The sequence below is a fragment of the Eleginops maclovinus genome, chromosome 16, assembly GCF_036324505.1.
Source record: "Eleginops maclovinus isolate JMC-PN-2008 ecotype Puerto Natales chromosome 16, JC_Emac_rtc_rv5, whole genome shotgun sequence".
Taxonomy (NCBI): Eukaryota; Metazoa; Chordata; class Actinopteri; order Perciformes; family Eleginopidae; genus Eleginops; species Eleginops maclovinus.
In genome coordinates this window covers 13,756,288-13,776,213 of record NC_086364.1, presented here as the reverse complement: position 1 = coordinate 13,776,213, position 19,926 = coordinate 13,756,288, and the positions used below count along the sequence as shown (strand labels likewise).

Here is a 19,926-nt window from a genome sequence, read left to right as displayed (position 1 = left end):
GACACTGGTCATCTGTGGAATGCTGAGGCCAAAGACTGCTCAACATCTGCAGCAACACACTCAAACAGAGATGAGTAGAATAAGGAGCATTTCCTGCAATCTGTACAGCGGAGAGAAGGTCATCTTCACCCGTACATGAGCATATGAAGTGTAACATAGAGCAGGCCATAAAAAGGCTCTCCTCTCCTCTTGCCAGCTGGTTAGCTTGATGTAGTCTTTAACTGCTAGGAGTAGGAAAGGCACAATCCAAGGTCAAACCAGGGAGACGGAGGGGAGGGATATCATGTTGATCAACTGCTCATGGCTTGTCTGTTTGGTTGGTTGGCTGCACATATACCATTGCAGTCGTCTATCTCCTTTGCGGTGATCACATCTAGCCCACTGGACAGGTAGACGAGCCGAACAGTCACATGTCATCCCCCCTCCCTGTATATTTTTACTGCAGGTCGTGTTCAGGAACAGCACAGAGGAGAAGGGGGGCCTTGTGGGGTTACGGGAGGCTTGCAGCATCTGATCGAAGTTAACAGATGTGCTGCAGCTGCTCGTTTTGTTTGCCATAGCACATCCTCACTGAAAAGCGCACACACAAAATGCCACCATATATACTCTATACACATGTTAGCAGGATGGAAATTAAAATCATATATTTTCCAGCTGCTCAATAGCACTTCAGGTAGTGTTCTGGGGTCTCAAATAAAAACCCTACATCCCAGAGTAACCATTAAACTGACTTTGAACAGTGTGCCTATGAGTGCACATGTTGGCTTTTCTTATTTTTCTTTAATATACGCTTAGCTCTGCTGGCCATAAAACATGTCAGCACCTATGTGTTGGACCAGAAAGCCTCAAGCTATGTGGCAAACCTGACCAGTGAATGATTTTGGGGAATCTATGGAAGGAAGACAAGAGAGTCATGGTCGCCGAGTTAAAGGGAGTAAGCACAAGTGAGAGGTACGCAGAGAGGGAGCACATGTGGGTGTCCGCATATATCCATGAGAGAGCAACAGCTTTCATCAGGTTATCACAATGCCAGTGTGAGCCAAGCTCAGTCTAGAACTGGCACGGGCCATAATGGAGAGGAAGGGGGGTGGGGTGGAGGGGGACGGGGACGGGGAAAGACAGGGAAGGAGGATAAAGAAGAGTTATTAGGTTGATGTGAGGCAATGAGGGGAAGAGGGCCTTTTGAAATGTTTTGACACAGAAAAATAGCAAATGTGACACAGGTACTTAAACAAGGGTTTGAAAAGCAAACCGCTGTCATCTTTCTCTCTGTTAACTCTTTTCCCTTTCTTCCTCTCTGCTCAGCTTACACACACACACACACACACACACACACACACACACACACACACACACACACACACACACACACACACACACACACACACACACACACACACACACACACACACACACACACACACACACACACACACACACACACACACACACACACACACACACACACACACACACACACACACACACACACACACACACACACAGTGATAGCTGCGGCCGCAACGTCCACAAACTGCTCGTTCACTGGAGCCAGGCGCCAGAGTTCGGCTCATGACTGTCAGACTGCCCTTCATTCTTTGCCAGGTTAAGCAGCGCAAGCCGAGTCCAGGTCCTTTACCCCGATCCTAAACACCCCATTATTTTCATGAGCTCACATGAACACCAGACAGTCTGGTGGCATGAATTTCATTTCACTACCGCTGTAAAGCCCTGCTTTAGCAATGCATTGTTTTGTGCCATATGGATGCCGGCATCAGCAGCAGTTTAGACTTTTAGTGCCATGCGACACATTCCCTCATGGCCAGAGTGTGTGTGTGTTCCCTCATGGCCAGTGTGTGTGTGTGTGTGTGTGTGTGTGTGTGTGTGTGTGTGTGTGTGTGTGTGTGTGTGTGTGTGTGTGTGTGTGTGTGTGTGTGTGTGTGTGTGTGTGTGTGTGTGTTTTCTATCTCCTTACTGTATTTGTTCTGGCACAGGGTTCTATTGCGGGGCTTGGCTTTGCGCTCCTCAGATAAGAGAGCAGTTATGTCAACACTGGGTGCTGTGAAGGAGCCGCCTGGTCGTGTTGACATTCTACAGCACGGCTTATTTACTCTGACTACAGAGTTCAGCCCTCGTCTAGCCCCTAATGCACTAATGACTAGAGGCCTCATGGGGTGGAGCCCCCTCCTGGCTCGGATCGGTACTGGCTCTTTCAGCTTTGTCAGGTAAGAAGAAAGATGAGTGGGTTGGGGATAACTAATGGCTTTGAAAAACCCTGCAGTTTAAAGCAGACACCCAGGAGATTCAGACAAAAAAAAGTTGACAAATAGATCTCAAAATACACACACGCCCTTGTAGATGCTGGCAGCATGAGTCTGCATATTGAGCTGAGCTGAGCAGCCCTATCAGTAAAGCGCCAGTGGAGCAATCCATGCATAATTATGGAAGGGGGGAGGGGGTTAATTGACTTCTTTGAGAAAGATCCTGATTTGTATCAGCCAGTACCATAATCATGTGAGTCAGGGCTCTCATTAAGCCCCCTCCCTCATTTATCTCTCTTCCCCTCTAACCCTTTACCCTCTCCCTCCCTCTCCAACTCTCCTCCGCTTTAAAAGAAGAGTGAAACCCCAAACCGCTCCTACTGTGTCCTCAGCAGGCCAGGAAAGGGTGAGGAAGATTTATAGCTAAAGCCTGAGTGAGTAAGGTGCACACTGCACATAAAAACATGATGTGTGCACGCACATTCTCTCACTCACACTCTCTCACACACTCTCACACACACACACACACACACACACACACACACACACACACACACACACACACACACACACACACACACACACACACACACACACACACACACACACACACACACACACACACACACACACACACACACACACACACACACACACACACACACACACACACACACACACTCTAAGGCTCCAGACTACAGTTGACCTGGATGTGACCTCAGTGCAGTATTGTACTGACTAGCAGGTATGAGCAGCAAACCTGTGTGTCCCTCCGGCTAGAAATGTTGTTCTCCACACACACAAAGAGCTTTGCATGCAAGACTCAGGCACAATGTTTATTTTTTTACTTTGTTCAATAATGCTTAAACCACAGTGCAGAGGGAACAGCATCATAACAAGTGCTTTGAATTATTTACACACAGAAAGTATACACTGCCTAATGACATGCCTCCTTACCACAAACAAAATACATTATGCTGTCATGTCAACACCTATGAATATTTACTAAAACATATCCAAAAAGGCAGGCCTTTTGTTTTACGTGGTTCTTAACCAGTTAGGGGGGAAAACAGATCCGTCCTCGCTGCTTTCATTTTTCCATTCTCCTTCCTCTCTTCTTTTCTGTTCTTCAGAGGCAGTGGAAGGTTTGGGGAAAGCTGAATTCCATTAAGAGCGAGTGAAAGAGAGAAAAAAAGGATGACGTGGAGAAAAGAGATGAAAAGTGACAAATGGGAGATTTCCTACACAAGCTCATAAATCAGTAGACGCTGGCAGGGGCAGTATGATGCCTCCCTAAAAATGCTTAACTTTTTTTCCTTTCACAGCCAGAGCTAACCACTCCTTTTCCTTTACATGCACGCAGACACACATCTACACAAACATATGTGGATAATCACCTACTCAGGAACGTACACTATCTCCCAGATGGCATGTGCTGGAATGGCATCCCCACTGCTATCCACCAATCCGATTGTGGCACAGGGTCGTTGCTGACTGGCACGTCTCATAAAATCACTTACAGTTAGGAGAAGTGTGATGTTCAAAGTGGCGTGCCTTCAGACCAGCCCTGTTAAAGGGTTCCGAGCATGCGTGCTGAAATAAATCCAGCTCATTCTGTCACATAAAAACAAAGAGGGTGGAGGGCTGAGGGTGTTCATGGGGAAATGGGTTCCTCAGAGAGTTTGCACATAGTAGGGTTCCAAGAAAACTGTGCGACAATGTGGAAGAGAGAGCATGACGGCACCCCATCGGGTTTAGAGGTATCTTGTAGTTGGTAGGGAGCATGAAAGCACATCAGAAGCTCTTGTTCATATCCAGTGAAGTGCAAGATAACTTGGACCACTGCTTGGGTTTAAAAAGCACTGCCTTTAAGACTGGACATATGTGCACTTTGGAGGGAGGGAAGGAAGCGACTACGCCCTGGTTGGGCTCAGTCAGTGCTAAGAAACTTGAGCCCCATGCAGGACAGACAGACACTACCAAACTGATGGCGATCCAAAAGGACTTAGGATCTGCTTTCAGTCTGAATGTACACCATCTGCCTGGCTGGAAAGAGAAGCCACGGAGCGGGAGAAAACTCTGTCAACTGACAGATGAGACAGTAGGCGTAAAAGTGTGTGTGTGTGTGTGTGTGTGTGTGTGTGTGTGTGTGTGTGTGTGTGTGTGTGTGTGTGTGTGTGTGTGTGTGTGTGTGTGTGTGTGTGTGTGTGTGTGTGCAGACAGTGTGTCAGTATTGATCCTCAAAGCAGCTCCACTTTCTGAAAGCAGATCTGTCAAATGGGGATACACACATTTAAGAACACACTTCCCCCCTTTACCGCTCAAAGAAATACATTATTACACTGCGGGACTTGCATTCTGTACTTTTTTTTTAAATAACAGACATCTGCAGCACCATCAAAGTTTCAGTATGTCTGACCATGCTCTCTCCCACACAGATGCATAGTTTACTCCACATCCAGCATGCCTGTGGTATTGACCCATCCAGTTTCCATGAGTACAGACGACTCTAGTCTGGTAATGCCCTGTAACCCAGGATGACCACTTCTCTCCTCATACTCCATGAGTCTGTCTCTCTGAAAAGGTACAGACCTTCCACATCACCAAAATAAACTGAGCACATGTCCTGTTGTGTTGCCTAACAACGGCACAGAAATCCATGTGCACAACCAATCCCTACATATGCTGATCCCTTAGCCGCCATGGTCTATGCTGACCTCCAAAACCCTTCATAATGCTTCATGTAGGTCTCCTGTGACTTGATCAGTCTTTTCACCTATCTTTGACCCATAAATAACCCAGGAAATAGGCAGAAATGCAGACAAGAAAATGTTTGTTACTGTGCTGAAAGTATTCTCTATAACCTCCTGACCCCGCCCTGAATCCACAATGATGTCTGTATTCCTGGTTAAAAGAGAGATAACACGGCCCTTAGGGCGTGATGAAGAAACAGCAGATGCACTCCCATAACTGTCATTCCATAAGCTGGGAATGTGATGTGATTTACAGCACTCTTCTTTAAAAAAAAGTAAACCGAAGCTTCTCACAAACGGGGGCATCCGCACACCTGAGAACAAGCTGTTCCACGCACAAAAATGAGTAATTAAAATGATGCATAGAAAACTGAACACAGCTCCTTTTAAATTCTTACCTGATTACTTATGCAACAGATTTTGAATATAATGTTGTATAAATCCATCTGTGTGTGTTATTATTCCGATTACTGTCACAGATATATCGGCTAATCAACTTTGTAATTAAAGCAGGTGGATTTACAACATCTCCCAACAGCCCTGTGCAGAAGTGGAGAAGAGAGAGACGGATGGAATATAAAACGCCTAGAGCTGAGGTAGAATTAGGCACCTGCATCAGCCCCCCGTCCACCCCCACATGCTGCCCTCTCAGCTGCCTGCCTCTCTGTTTCCTCTCTGGATCCTTTCATACAATCTCTACACCACACAGCTCCTTTGATTGCTCTTTCCCGTCGGCATACGCTAACACACAAATACAACGAATGCAAACACAAAAGCTGAAGCGCACAAAAGCACACTTCTTCTGTACTGTACGGAGACAGTTGCGCCAGCTGAGTTTTGATTTGGAGAGAAAAGTTGCCTCCGCTACAAATAACGACAGGCACTCAAAAAACAAGCAGAGCAGTTATCACACAGCAAACAAACACACAAACCCACACACACGCATGCAAGCAAAATGCATAATGCACAAAAACATGCAAAAAGCACAGGAAATCACTTTTAAATGCAAGTTTAATCACAGATTCACACAGGCAGCCACCCACACATTGCAAACACACACACAAACATACACGTGCGTCCGCACACCCTCCCATTATGCTGTATAACCAAAAGGCATTCAGCCATTTCAGCAGCGTTCTGAGCGCCAGCCAAGTGAGAGGTCTGTCAGTGCATTAGCCAGCATGTAATCATAGCCCAACCTCACTGCAATTAGAAGTGGTTCTAATTCTTCGCTGGAAACACTAGCTTCTCCCACCGCTAATAGTTTACTTTACTCCAACAGCTGACAGACCCAACCCTGCCTCCTCGCCTCGGCTTCCTAAACACACATACACGTACATAAACCCACACACACACACACACACACACACACACACACACACACACACACACACACACACACACACACACACACACACAGCTGTAGCTTGTCTGTCAGTATGGGAGATCAAAATGGATCCTGGGAATAGTCCCCAGCCATGTCCCACTTGTGCCACATCAATCCCAGAATTCTTGAGGCTCTGCCATAGTTCACCTTTGCGGTGGAGCTCTTTCAGTAAAAGCCCCCTCTCCGCCTTTGAGGAAAAATTATCTCCTACTTTACCAAACATGACAGAGAGAAATGACAGGAAAATCACAAAACAATTACAAAAATAAAAACCTGAAAGCTGCTAAAGGCTCTCTGTAGATGAGGCGGGCGTGTGAGGGGAGGGTGGCCAGATAGCGCTAGGGAAACGTTAGATAATGAAGACTGAGGAAGAGGGAGCACTCCCCATACTGATGGTATTGCTATTAGACTGTGAGTCGGTGCACTTGGGTGTCACTTCAAAGCATTCCCCACTATTAATCAGAGACTATCCAGCCCTACAGCAAAGGCCCCACTGGCAGTGCCGCTAACTACCCCCCTCAACATCAACACAATGGAGCCATCATTACGGCCGTTACGCTACGCCTCGGCCAGACAGCGCACCTTTATCTTGGCATATACGTTACATACTCACGGCCAATTAATTTACCTGCCATGTCTCCGAATAAAAGGGGTGGGAGTGGGTGGTGCTAGTTGGGTGTATGCAAGCACATTTTTCCATTATGTAGTGGTTTATGTTTTTGGGTGGGGGATGGAGAGCACCTGGCTCATGTTGCATCCAGCAGGCTGGGATTTGGCCTTGGGGGCTCTATATGAGAGCACCTGCAAGAGGCTGTAACCTGTCTGGCCCAAACCCACAACCCTGCCCTGATCTGACTCTCACCTGGCAACCCCAGGAGGCCGACAGGGCTGACAGCACCCCCCAGCTCCAGGCCCCCCTTGAGAACAACAGCCACTCAGCTGGATATCAGCCACCAAGCTTGAGGATTAACTACCGCACTGGCCCTGTCTCTTTAATACTAGATACATTTTATACAACGCTAATCCTTAACATCAACTCTTTCTTCCTTTTGTTTTGACTCTTGTGATGGACAGCACTTTCCATTGGGTCAAAGCAAGAGCCCTCAGGGCAGGGGTGAAGACATTTTTCTCCTTTTTCTTTCGTTACTGTGAACTGAATGTATCAGCCAGACTAATGGGGAAAATACATTGCCTTGTTTTCTGTCGCTTGCTTCTTGTAAATTTGCACATTCATGTTACATGAGGATGAGAGAATACGATACAAAAAGCTCTCCCCCTCCCCCTCCTGTCGTACTGTACTGAGAGCCTGCAGACTGTAGCAGCTCTGAAGGGATGAGATAACCGTTCACTATTGTGAGAAAAGGCTGTCAAAGCTTTGTTTTTTTCCCCCTTGCTCTCACTTTTCTCTCCCTCCCTCCCTGCCTCTCTTGTAAGAATATAAAAAGCTGGAGCAGTGGTTGCAGAAATAGTCCTGTTTCTATAATTAGATGTAAACAGACAAACCAGACTCTCAAGCTTGCTCTGTCCCACTGGCCCCACAGCCTCCTGGGAAGCAAGATGTGTGAGTGCCAGTCTGTGTGCGTGTGTGTGTGTGTGTGTGTGTGTGTGTGTGTGTGTGTGTGTGTGTGTGTGTGTGTGTGTGTGTGTGTGTGTGTGTGTGTGTGTGCATCTACTTGCAATGCACCAGCAAGTGTATGACAGCATGTGACAGCATGCATCTAGTCTTCCTGTCGCTCTCCTCCTATTTCTCTCGGCCTGTCTGTCTCTTTGTCATGCACACACACAAACTCTCTCAGTCCCCTCCCCCACATTCACCAGAGGGTAGGTCAGTGGCCATGCATTTCAAGCAGAAGAAGCTAATGCATGCAGCACCGGCAGACAAACACACATCTGTTGCTGAGGAGCCAGTCATTTGCCCCAGATCTTCAGGACACTTACTGTATGAGAAAGAGGAGGCAGTGTAGCCTAGTGGTCATACCAGGCAGAGGGGTCAAGAAAAAACATGGAAATGAGGTGGACAGAGACGGACCAAGTCTAAAAAAACATGAATATACAAGAGAGTGGAGGTGCAGGGGGTATAGACATAGGATCATCCATGATAGAACATGAATATATGAAATAATTTGTGGTGTGACAAATAAAACAGAATGGGAAGGGGAAGGATTTGTATTCTGATCAATGTCAGAAGTAGCACCAGAAATCCATTCATGAGAGGGAGGAAGCTTGAAAAAGGAGAAGGAGAGAGAGCAACAAGTTCCCTTTGGATTGCGGGCCAGGCAGCTGGTTCAATTGTCCCGCGAGACTTATTAAAATGGAATTCCTGATGCTAATCTTTGTTTTCTTGCAAAAGGGCTGACACATCCTTGAGAGGCATATTGCATGTATATTTAATGTCAAATCTCTGCATACATTTAGCAGCACACCTCATTGTTTAGTACCGTGTGTCACTAGCGCCCCACTGTTCACACTGACAGTCGCCAAAATCTTGGCCCATTATTTGAGTTCATCCTTCCCCTCCATCATACCCCATCGGCATCTATGGATCATAGTCTGCTATTTGAAAGGAGGGGGGAAGCCTAGTGTACAGACAAAAAGGAAGCTCAGTAGAGGAACAACTGGTGAATTGTATAATAGTTTCCCTTTAAAAAAAAAATTCCATACATACATTAACAACATGTTATTGATACCCCAGAAATTTCAGTCTATTCTTCTGAACAATTTCAGGCTGAATGCAAACTTCTCGTCTGACTGATGAAGAGTTGTGATTTTGACAACTCCTCTAATATCTACAGAATTAGTGCAAAATGAAAATGTCCAAAAGCTGCATCACATACATAAAATCCTGCCATGAACACCAAGCAGCACATTCAGGGATAGACTCAGGCGTTAGAGGGTTAACAATGCACCTGTCTGGGCCTCACAGCCAACCACAGGGGTGCCTCGGATCTAGTGGGGGTGTCTGGAGAACACAGACTAGCACACACGCACACGCAGGACAAAAAACACCCACCCACCCAAACATTACCACAGACACACGCTCTCAAAGTATTGTCACTGACCACAAATCTGCTCATGACAATAGGGCAACGGCCCTTTTTTGTTCTTTTCACTGAGCGATTACAATAATAAATTTTAAATTAAAAAACAAGTAATCTGGATTTTCTGCTTGAGCCGTTAATAATGTCGAACAGCTGTCACATGCAATACGGCCATGCACTGAGGTGGGCCTGGGGCTGTCTGATGAGGGGCAGCCTGATACTGGGGGAAGGAGGGAGAATGAAGGAGAAATAAAGACAGAAAGATAAAACAGAGAGAGAAAGAGAGAGATCCAAATCACAAACAAAACAGAAATGGTTGACTTTGGGCAACTGTATCAGTCTATTTAATCTTGCAACAATACATTTACAATACATGTGTATATGTGTTAGTCATGGGAAGCAAACCAAAAATGTGCAACTTCTCACTTCCCTTGTGTCGAGTGTAAAAATAGATGGGAAGGTTTTGAAATCTAATGCTCTGAAATCTGATACAGGAAGGTATTACTCTGCTCGTCACTCTCACCGGTGGGTCTCCTTTGTATTTGTCCTGTGTACACGCCCCATGCTCGAGGCGAGGGCTCTGTGGCACCATGCCACACGGTGTAGTATGGGTGGCGGTCTGTTTGAAGAGCCTGTATATGAGGCGGCATGGCTACTTACTAGCCAAATTCCTCTTACAAATTGAGACCATCTCCTCTCAACATAGGCCTTCATTTTTAGGGGAACAGTCCTGACGTCAAATCTGTCCCTTAAGTTACCTGAGTTTAATGAAGTACAGATGTTACTTGATATTTGACTACTTATGTGGCACCTGTTAAAAATAATCTAATTTAGTGACAAAATATTGCAGAGTTTGTAACTGATGCCCGGGAAATATTGGTGACCGCATTTTATCAACGGTATTCAAAATATATGCAAGGGACTTACCCTTTCAAAGCAATTGACTGCCTTGCAAGTCATTTGGGCTTTCAGTGGAAGTGTCAGGGGAAGGTGACAGATGGCGCCGGCACTGGGCAAGTCGCTATTTCAGCCAGGTGTAGGATGCCAAGCAACACCTTCACTATTCAGGAGGACTCCTGTGACATTGTGGCTAAACCGTGTCATCTCACAACAATCCACAAACGAGCCTGACAACAGGCCAAGGTTCTCACTATGTTTTGCAGAGCTGGAGAGAAAGAGAGAGGGAGTGCACAAGGCCAGAGTCAAATGGAATTGGCCTGAGACCCACATTCTGTCACTGTACTGCCACCACAGTGGTTCTCTGATACAAATGTAATATTTAACATGGGATATTCAGCATATCAGTTTTCTTTGCAATCTGGTAAGGCTCACTTGAATTACATCCATTAAACCCCTTAAATTTCCAACGCACACATGCACAGTGAAATAGTGATATTATTTGGACGATTTTCCATTGTTGTATTTTATCTTTTTTGTGTGCAAATTGTCTATGTGTTGTTGGCTTAACTGGTGTATTCCATATCTATCTAAATTCTTTATGTTCCATTCCTAGTTGTTAAATATATAGAGAAAGGAAAAAGTATTGACTTTCAGTGAGACAATAATTACCTTGCGCACACAACACACTCCATCCAACACTCTTGTCTGGGGTCAGCGAGGATGGTGGGGTAAGTAAAGCCAGGGGAAGCAGGGTACAAGCTGTGAGTACTCAAAACACAAGAGCTTCAAGGCCAAAAAGAAGAAGCCTCCCTTCTCACAAACAACCCACTCACTACTGAGGTTTATTCTTTTAAAGACCCGGGTTGTAACCATCTCTTTGCTAACTCCACACCTGTGTTTGCCTTTGAAGCGTCTTCTCAACAACCACAGAGCCATGGGATACTCCAGCAATGAGACGTTCAATAAAAGTCTCAGTAAAGTTATTTATTCCCCTTTGGAAAGAAAAAAAGGAGAAGGCAGACAGCATAGCTAACCTTTGAAGGGGGAAGCTTCTCGGATATCCAGCTAGGACATAAAAACCAAGGGAATGACAGGGACATCCTACCAGAAAACAATAAAGGAGGTGGAAGGGATTGTTTTTTATCTTTAACAGCAGCCGTAAAACGCACACAAAGCTGGGGTCTGCAACAATGGCCCGGGGCAGGGGAGGGTGGCTAAAACAGAGGTGGCAGGAAGACCACCGCTTCCCAGACACAAGGGTCTTCCTGCTGGAAAGAAAGGAGACTGAAAAATGGAGGGGAGGAGAGAGACAGCTTACGGAAAGGGAGACAGGGGACAAGTAAAGGAAGGGGAGGTAGAGTGAGCTAGATGACACAAATATGACCTTTCATTACATGGGGTGTTTAGAGCAGAGCTCAGCCATGGACCGCCTCTGAACCCCTGCTGCTTTCACACAGCCACACCTCAGCCAGAGCACACTGATCAGAACAATATGGCTGAAAGATGAGCTCCCAGCCATAAATGCCAGAGGTAAAGACAGCTTCACTGTGTCTCCTGCTTTGACACTATCGAACATCTGAATCCAGGCCTCACAGCCAAGTAAAGACTGTCTCCAAATCTGCACCAGAGCCAGCAAGAGATAAAGTTACTATTTCAAAGTCCTTGTAAATGGCCTGGCTGAATTAATCCGCATTAGATGAGTTTACATGTCTCTGTCTCACTTTATCAACAAGCACACAAGAGAAGTTGCTTCAATGTTACATTCCCAGAACCTAGTGCAAACATAAATCGACCACCTGACATGCATTACAAATGACTGGTTTGTAGTAGGTGAAGATGGACACAGGCAAATGCACACTGACAGAATCTCTACCAGGTCTAAGCTAACATGCTCCAGTGAGCAACAGGGCAGGAGCATGTGTCTGTTGTTGCCTGATTGCAAACAAGCTCACAAGTGTGCACAACAAAAAGAAAGGAGATTTCCTCCCAAAATATGTTGAAGATTCTGTAACATGGCAAGGAACAATGTTGAGGGAGGGTTTTGCAACCACCATCCTTGGGTTTTTTTTAGCAGTGAGGGTGAAGAGAGCGCTCACAATAAATACCTTTGCAAAGTCAGAGGAGCCCTTTCAAGGAACCACATCAGAAACCTGCCTCTGAATGCATTTTTACATCAACCCTGAAATATTCATGCTCTTTGTAAAGTATTCATGTGAACCAGTGTGCAAGTTAGTCCCGAGGGGGAAAGTGCAGAGAAAACTGAAGAGATCCAACATACTCAGCAAACAACATGCTCAGTTGTGCTAATGTTGCTAGCATACGGGACACTTGAAGGAACTCTAATGACCTGCCCTGTCAATATGAACAGCAATCTGGGAGAAGTTTGGTCAGACAACCTACGAGCATTTGACTGGTCTTACAGGTTGTAACTGGACTGTCTTAATTTGGGTAAGCTTACTGAAATAAGACTATTTATTTAGTTATAACTGTTAGAAAAAGATAACAAATTGTGTACTAAAGTTTCTGGACATGAAAAATACAATGTTTTTGTCGTTTGTGATTTATTTTTCTTGCCGTTTTGATGAATTACCATCTTTAAAAATATGCAATGAATATTGTGAATAACGCTTCATGTCTCATTCACCTATTTGCATTATGACATGCTTGACATTTTCAAATAATATTAAGACAATAAATCAGATATTGTGCATCAGCATGAACAAATATCAAAATAATTCTAACGGCGCGTGAAGGGGATTTAGATATTCTGGGAACTCAAATGTTCTCCATGTTAATTCAATAAAACAATCCTTAAATGTAGAAAATTAAGTCATTTTAAGATCTTGAGGATATTAGACAGACTTCTCTACGGTCACGCCCATGTGTTACTGACGAGGCTGGGGAGAACAATAAACCACCTGTGCTGCTCATTGAACAGTGATGACATTTGGAGGGTAGGCCTTCGTGTTGGTGAGGCACAATAATACAAAAGAAACTGCAAATTTGGTTGGGAAGCACCTGTACCCTGTAGCCAGCATTACCCTTCATGCTCTCAACAAAACATTCATAAGAAGAAAAAAAACAGACGCAGGCAATCTGTGTGTGTGTGTGTGTGTGTGTGTGTGTGTGTGTGTGTGTGTGTGTGTGTGTGTGTGTGTGTGTGTGTGTGTGTGTGTGTGTGTGTACTGCCAAAGTAAACACGAATGGTGCGTGATGAATGGTGAACATTGCCCATGGATTCTGCTGAATGACAAAATATACCTCAATTTTAGCATAATTTTGCAAATGAATCTTTCACAATCAAATGAAATTCAAATATATCTTAAATTAGCCCTCCATAATACTGAAGAAGAACATTTGAAAAGATATGTAAAAATATAGGCTATATAAATAAATGAAATGGAATGGAATACAAAAACATTGGTAAATGTTGCCTTCATGTTGTATCTAACCGCCTACAACAACCTACACTGAGCCCACTTATCATTTTGGCTGATATGTTATATAAAATAACTTTAAAATGCTAGAATTTCTCCCTTCCTTGTGACCCTGGATTTCTCAGCGGCTTTTAGAAGAAACGTCAACATATTTTCAAAGCAAATCGTTTCAGGAGCATAACTGTTTGATGCCACTGTTGTTACTTATTCAAATATGTTTTGTTTTACATGAGTGGAGAAAAATAAAAGCAAAACAGTTTATTCTGATGCAGACATACATGTTCTTCATTTAAACTCTTTTTTGTTTGTTTTTCTCGCGAAATAGGGAATCATGTTTTATTTTATTAAATCTAATACCAAATAACTCAGCACATATAATCCTCATTATAACCATTAACTTGTTTTGATTTTGGATATTTATTGTATGTGTTTATGTCCACAACCATATTTTAAAATATATCAGCTGTTAATCTGCTTATCAGTCTTAAGGCTGATATTCAGACTGTTCTATCTGGCGACAAAATGTGTCCTCATGTTTGTTAAAGTGCACATTTGGGTACATAAGATACCGAAGTTACTTGTTAAACCTGATGCATGCATTGTGAACACATTTGCACCCTCACACTTTGAAGCCCAATATGGAAGGAGGATTTCAGTACTGCTCTTCTTCCTCCAACCATCATACTCTAACCTATGCAGACCTGACCCAGCTCTATGGCTCTCAGTATGGCCCAGGGCTTATTTATTTATTTATTTATGAGTAATGGTCTGATACTTGTCAATTTAACGTGAAGTGACACAATCTCATTTCAGATTCAGCCCCAAAACCAGTGGGAAACCAGTGCCAGTGTACTCTGTCTAACTTCCTGCAAACTAAAACGGATGTCAAATGCAACTTTTAAATACAATGGCATTTACATAAATTATTAAATGGCTATTTGTTCAACTAAGATGTCTTTATTACCTTTGAGGTATTTGAGCTGTAAATGTTGATTCAGCTTAATCAAAATTCCTGATCGTAGGCCTTGTGTAAATCAAATTTCGCCTGATTTATTAGCTGATATTTGAATAGGGAAACTCTGAGGGAAACAGCCACACCTGAGCAATCATTTATATAAAATGGAAAATGATTGTCTTTTGGGCAAAAATCCTCTGCATTGTAGGCTACTTCACCACACATGCAGGCATAGCCTTTCACTCAACGCTGATAAATATGTACACGGTTTATAGTGCAACATTATGATAAGAGCATTTGAAACAAGAGCCAGCTTTAAGATAGAATCAGGTTGATAGAAGCAGATATTTCGGTTGCATTCTTGTATGACAAAATCTTACTAACCTGAGTGGGGAGCCATTGGTATGTGCGAGGGGTAATATTTCCCCGGCGTGAAGTGACCGCCGTGCTGTACAGAGCCGTGGCCCGAGGGAGCGATCCGAGAGGCGGCTCGGTGCACCAGGGCGCCCCGCTCTGATAGGAGGTGAGCCGGAGCAGCAAAATCTCGTCCTTCCATTCCGAAGAATGTTGAGTAATCCGAAATCCGGATAGGGCAGGTCAGGAAAATCAAATGCAACCCATATAATAATCCTTTCCCTCAGATCTATGTGTTGCATTCAGTCGATCGCAGGCTTCCCCAGCCAAAAACGTAGCCCCCGATCATCTTTTCTGTCAAAGAAATCCAGTTTCATTATCAAGAAAAATGTTAAGCCCTGTTAGGAATTGCAATATGCAAACATACTGACAATGCAGTGAAATTGTAAGAGACAACACATTATTAGTAACGCTACATTAAATTCATTGCATCCCAGTATACAAAATGTCACATGGCGTCTCCTGCATTATGCGTATAGCTGAAATCAACCCATTCGACCCAAAACCGATAGTGCAAAATAAGTCACCGCAAATAGAGACGGCAGGCGAGGCGTCCTCACTGAGCCGGGCTCTCATTCAGCTCTATTGATCAGCCTGGGATGCAGGCCTAATATGCATCATATGAGAAGAGCACTTGATGTTCCACAGACCGAGGCACAACGAACAGATTATCGCATTTAAGGTTTCCATATAACCCACTGTATTCAGTAAGGTTAATAATTTATTGTATCATAACAATTGATCCAACTACCACGTCAGCAGCTGCCAGCTGTCACTCTCTCCAAAAACATGAAAAACAAACGTGCATTTTGTTTTTAAATAAAATCATGTATGCTGCAACAATATGAAAACGACTCGTGTTGTAAAATGAAGAAGAGTGTTGTCCGGCCTGGCCTGGTTAAAATGATTGAAGCTTTCTCAGCCTACATCTCAAGGTGAACAACGTTGCCTGCCTTCTCCTGCTCGTCCTATTGTCTCGGATTGATACGGGCGTTTTTCTGCTTCCATAACTTCCATCCAGCTCTCATTACACATCACACTATTTTCACATTTTGCCCTACAGGGATCGTACATATAAGCTCACAAAAGTCACCCAAATATACAATATTTTCACTATCTGCAAATTACAAAATTACACATTTATAATAAAACATGCAACTGAAAAAATGCATAATGCATCGAATCATTTGCACAATGAACCTGTTCTTTTCGGTTGAATAGTTTATAAACCTTCCATAAAGCAAGGAAGTCATGATATTCATATAAGACTATAATTAATATACCTCTCCATAACAGAGATGCATCAACTCCTGAACGACATGGACTCTCTCTGTGTGTGTGTGTGTGTGTGTGTGTGTGTGTGTGTGTGTGTGTGTGTGTGTGTGTGTGTGTGTGTGTGTGTGTGTGTGTGTGTGTGTGTGAATAACTGCACTCTCACTGTATTCATCTGCGTTGACCTATTTCAGGTCAGGTAATCAAATGGAGTAGTAAATACATTATATTGGTAAGTCGAGAAAAAACCCTCATTGGCTAAATAAAATGTAATTTAATTGTTCAAATATAAGTTTGTCCTAACAGAAATCATCGTTTTTGCCTGTGATGACTGTGAGTAATTACAAACAAAGCAGGCCAACAGAAGGCAATTGTATTGGTCCAAATGAGTATAAGTTTAAAAGAAAAACGCAGTTGTTCTCAATACAGTAGACCAAAACAAAAGCTACTATTGTGTTTGGTTTTAAATGTTTTTAAATCTCAATGTGGGGTCCTTACAGCGTTTCAATGGGTTGTAGGGGGTGTTAAAAAATAAAAATAAAATTGTGGTTTTACCATAAATAGGCTATAATTAATTATAACAAATATATATAACATGTGTAAGAATGGCTCATTTTAAAAAACATATGCTACTTCATTTTAAGCACTATGATCTCCACACAGTCAGTTACAGCCGAGCCTCCAATTCAGTGCCACATCAACAACAATAAAAATCCTTCAATACGGCGCTGCCCGAGACCAAATCTCATCCACTGAGGCTTCCTGAGCTAATGTGGTGCATGCATGTAGGTCCTTTAACGTGTACACTTTTAAGAAGCCTTGCTGTTGCCTGCATGATGGCTGAGTCTTCACTTTCAGGACTGTGTAGAGATCCAAGGTGAATGGCCGCCCGTCAGCAGGACTGTCTTTGTTTCCACACTGAGACAGTGCTTTGCAGTCAGCCATTACCTTCCCCCTCGCCATGCTGTTGAATTCAGCCCACTCTGTACGTCCACTAACATCCTCACGAAGAAAATATTTAACATTGACCAGGCTGTTAAGAGATGGCTGTTTTGTAAATGTTCTAAGAGTAGCCTACAATCATACGTATTAAACATCGGTACCGTAAAAACAAACGGAGGTTTTCTCCAGCCTCCAATGTGCAAATACCCTCACAAAATATATGCTTTAATTTTTTTAACCGTTCAAATGATCGACGCCCCTAATGTAATTCATTAAGCAGCTGTCAATTGCATTTACAGAACCCAATCGAAAGCAGAAACGCTGATAATAAATCAAATTACGCTGTATAGGTCGTATTCGCGCTGAGAGGCAGGCGGCCTTCGGTGACTGAGCTGGCCGGCAGAGAGTGCACCTCTACTCGGTCGGGTAGAAACACGTCTTCCGTTCTCCAAATGCAAGTTACACGCTAAAAGTTTATTGCAATATGAATAAAACAAAAGTCGGAATCCCACAGACCGTTTCACAAAAATGTCTACAATTTTTAAATGCTCGTATTCGCCATCTGATCAAAGAAAAAGAAAAAAACATAGCCTTGGCACGATTGCGATAGGATAATTCAAAATAAAAAAAGGAAATAAATCCTATCCATAGTTCGATTCTTTAAATAATTACGAACATGCTCCCAATGCCAACATAGTGTTGGGATTGGGACAGTGAAACCATTTAAATTGTTATAAATGCTAATATTATATATGGACCTAATATTAATAAAACAAGATAATTATTATAAACTATTCGGGGGGGATGTATTTTTTGTCAGTTCAATACATTAAATGATCAATTTATTTCTCATAGGATATACCTCAAACATCCTGTTGTGTTATTTTGTCAATTATAGCACTGTACTTGGTAAAATAAATTGCACGTCATATATAGCATTTTGGACTCAATTACAACCTTTTTCACCTTTAAACGAGGAAACAGGCCTTAATAAATTGTATTCAATGAAAAAAAAAATTGAATATATAAAAATGACTACTTACTGGTATGTTAAATCCTTGCATAACAATAAATTATAAAATCACAAAACACAGGGTGGAAAGGAGTAAGGCCAAGTGCGACGCCCATTTAAAATAAAAATCTGAATAAACCATGTGGCTAGAGTGAAATCCTACAATATTTCCATCTGAGGCTGTGCTGTAGCCTGCTGGTTCAGTCTATGGAAGCTGTGGAACTAGGGCTTCCGGCCTGGCTGGATCTCGGCTCGGATCTCCGAGCAGCGGTTTCTCTCCCGGTGCAACTGCGTACCTCGCCTCTCGGGGCAGGGTAAACACGCCCTCCCATTGGTCGGATACCTGCATGTTAATTAGCTCGTGCCGCCCGCCCTGAGACAAAGAAGGTTCTGATTGGCCAGCAGCACAGGCCAATAGTGTGGTGACTGGCAATCCTAAACAGAGAGAAAAGCGCCAGATTTAAAGCACGGGATGGATTGAATCATTCACAACCCAGTGCAGCCTGGTAACAGTTTAAAATGTAGATAACAAAAAGTCTACAGCCACTGATGAAAAAAGTAAATACATTTAATCAGAATGTGCAATTCTATTCATGCATGCTTTCAACAGAACCCCAACCTACTTTACATTGCATAATGCAAAACATATATATTTGAGCCGAACAATTAGGATAAATGAACTAACCTTTAAAACATTTAGCAAGTATAGACTATAAACCTGAACACATCTCAAAAGGTCATAATATTAATAGCCTAATTAGATGTAAACATACTGACAAACAAAATATAGGCCTATATATATGTTATAAAGGTGCAGTTCTACATACATGAGGTTTCAAAGAGACCCAAATTAATAACTTTGATAGACTACATAATAAAGATTGATACCACATTTGTTTTTAAATGGAATCTTTAAATTCCTTCCTATATTCCTGTGATCTGTATATTGAAGCCTAATGGTTGTCAACTATTAATGGTGGTGAAAGGTAATACAAGAAAATATATTACAAAATATATGTGCGCATTAATGTTTAACACACTGATTTTAAAGCGAACCAAATCTAAATGCAACGTATTGAAATTAAGTTTAGCTGAATTTTTGCAAGTATTAGTAGCCTAGCACTTTTTAAAATGTTTATTTCTATTTCATCTGAAAACACCTTTTTGAGGAACACTTTTGCTAACAATTTTAGGCAATTATGAACATCAGACATTTACAGTCTATTTTCTCCTGCTTTAGAGCCACTCGAGGCATTTTGACGATTGCTTTTAAAGCTAATTTCTTGAAACTCTACATTGAATCATGCAGACAAGACTGTAATTCTAATATTTCCATCGTGTTATTACTATGGACTTTGGTTATTACATTATGCTAAATGTTTACAAATGAATCCCTCCCAGTATGTAAGCTTCTGATTGGCTGGCGCCGTGCCAGACCATTGTCAGTCACAAAGTGTAAACAAGACTCTGATTGGCTGTTGGCCAGTCCGCATTGGGCTGTCTGAAAAAAAGGCAATAACTGGCCCTGCGGTTTCAAGGCGTCCCTGGTTAGATG

General features: G+C 43.0%; 1 protein-coding gene across 5 annotated transcripts in view; it reads right to left on the bottom strand.

Moving 5' to 3' along the window:
• The window catches only part of LOC134878516 (BAH and coiled-coil domain-containing protein 1), a 59,491-nt gene extending 40,869 nt beyond the window's left edge, over nucleotides 1–18,622 (bottom strand). For 4 of the 5 annotated variants that reach the window (XM_063904586.1, XM_063904589.1, XM_063904587.1 and 1 more), the window contains exons 1-2: nucleotides 18,403–18,622; nucleotides 15,116–15,439 (exon numbers count right to left, since the gene is read on the bottom strand). In XM_063904586.1, the coding sequence (XP_063760656.1) occupies nucleotides 15,116–15,287 (172 nt within the window). In that variant the 5' untranslated portion in view covers nucleotides 15,288–15,439; nucleotides 18,403–18,622. Of the gene's footprint in view, nucleotides 1–15,115; nucleotides 15,472–18,402 lie in introns of those variants that run through there. The other variant, XM_063904590.1, reaches the window with a different exon arrangement.
• Between the last annotated feature and the right edge of the window lie 1,304 nt (nucleotides 18,623–19,926).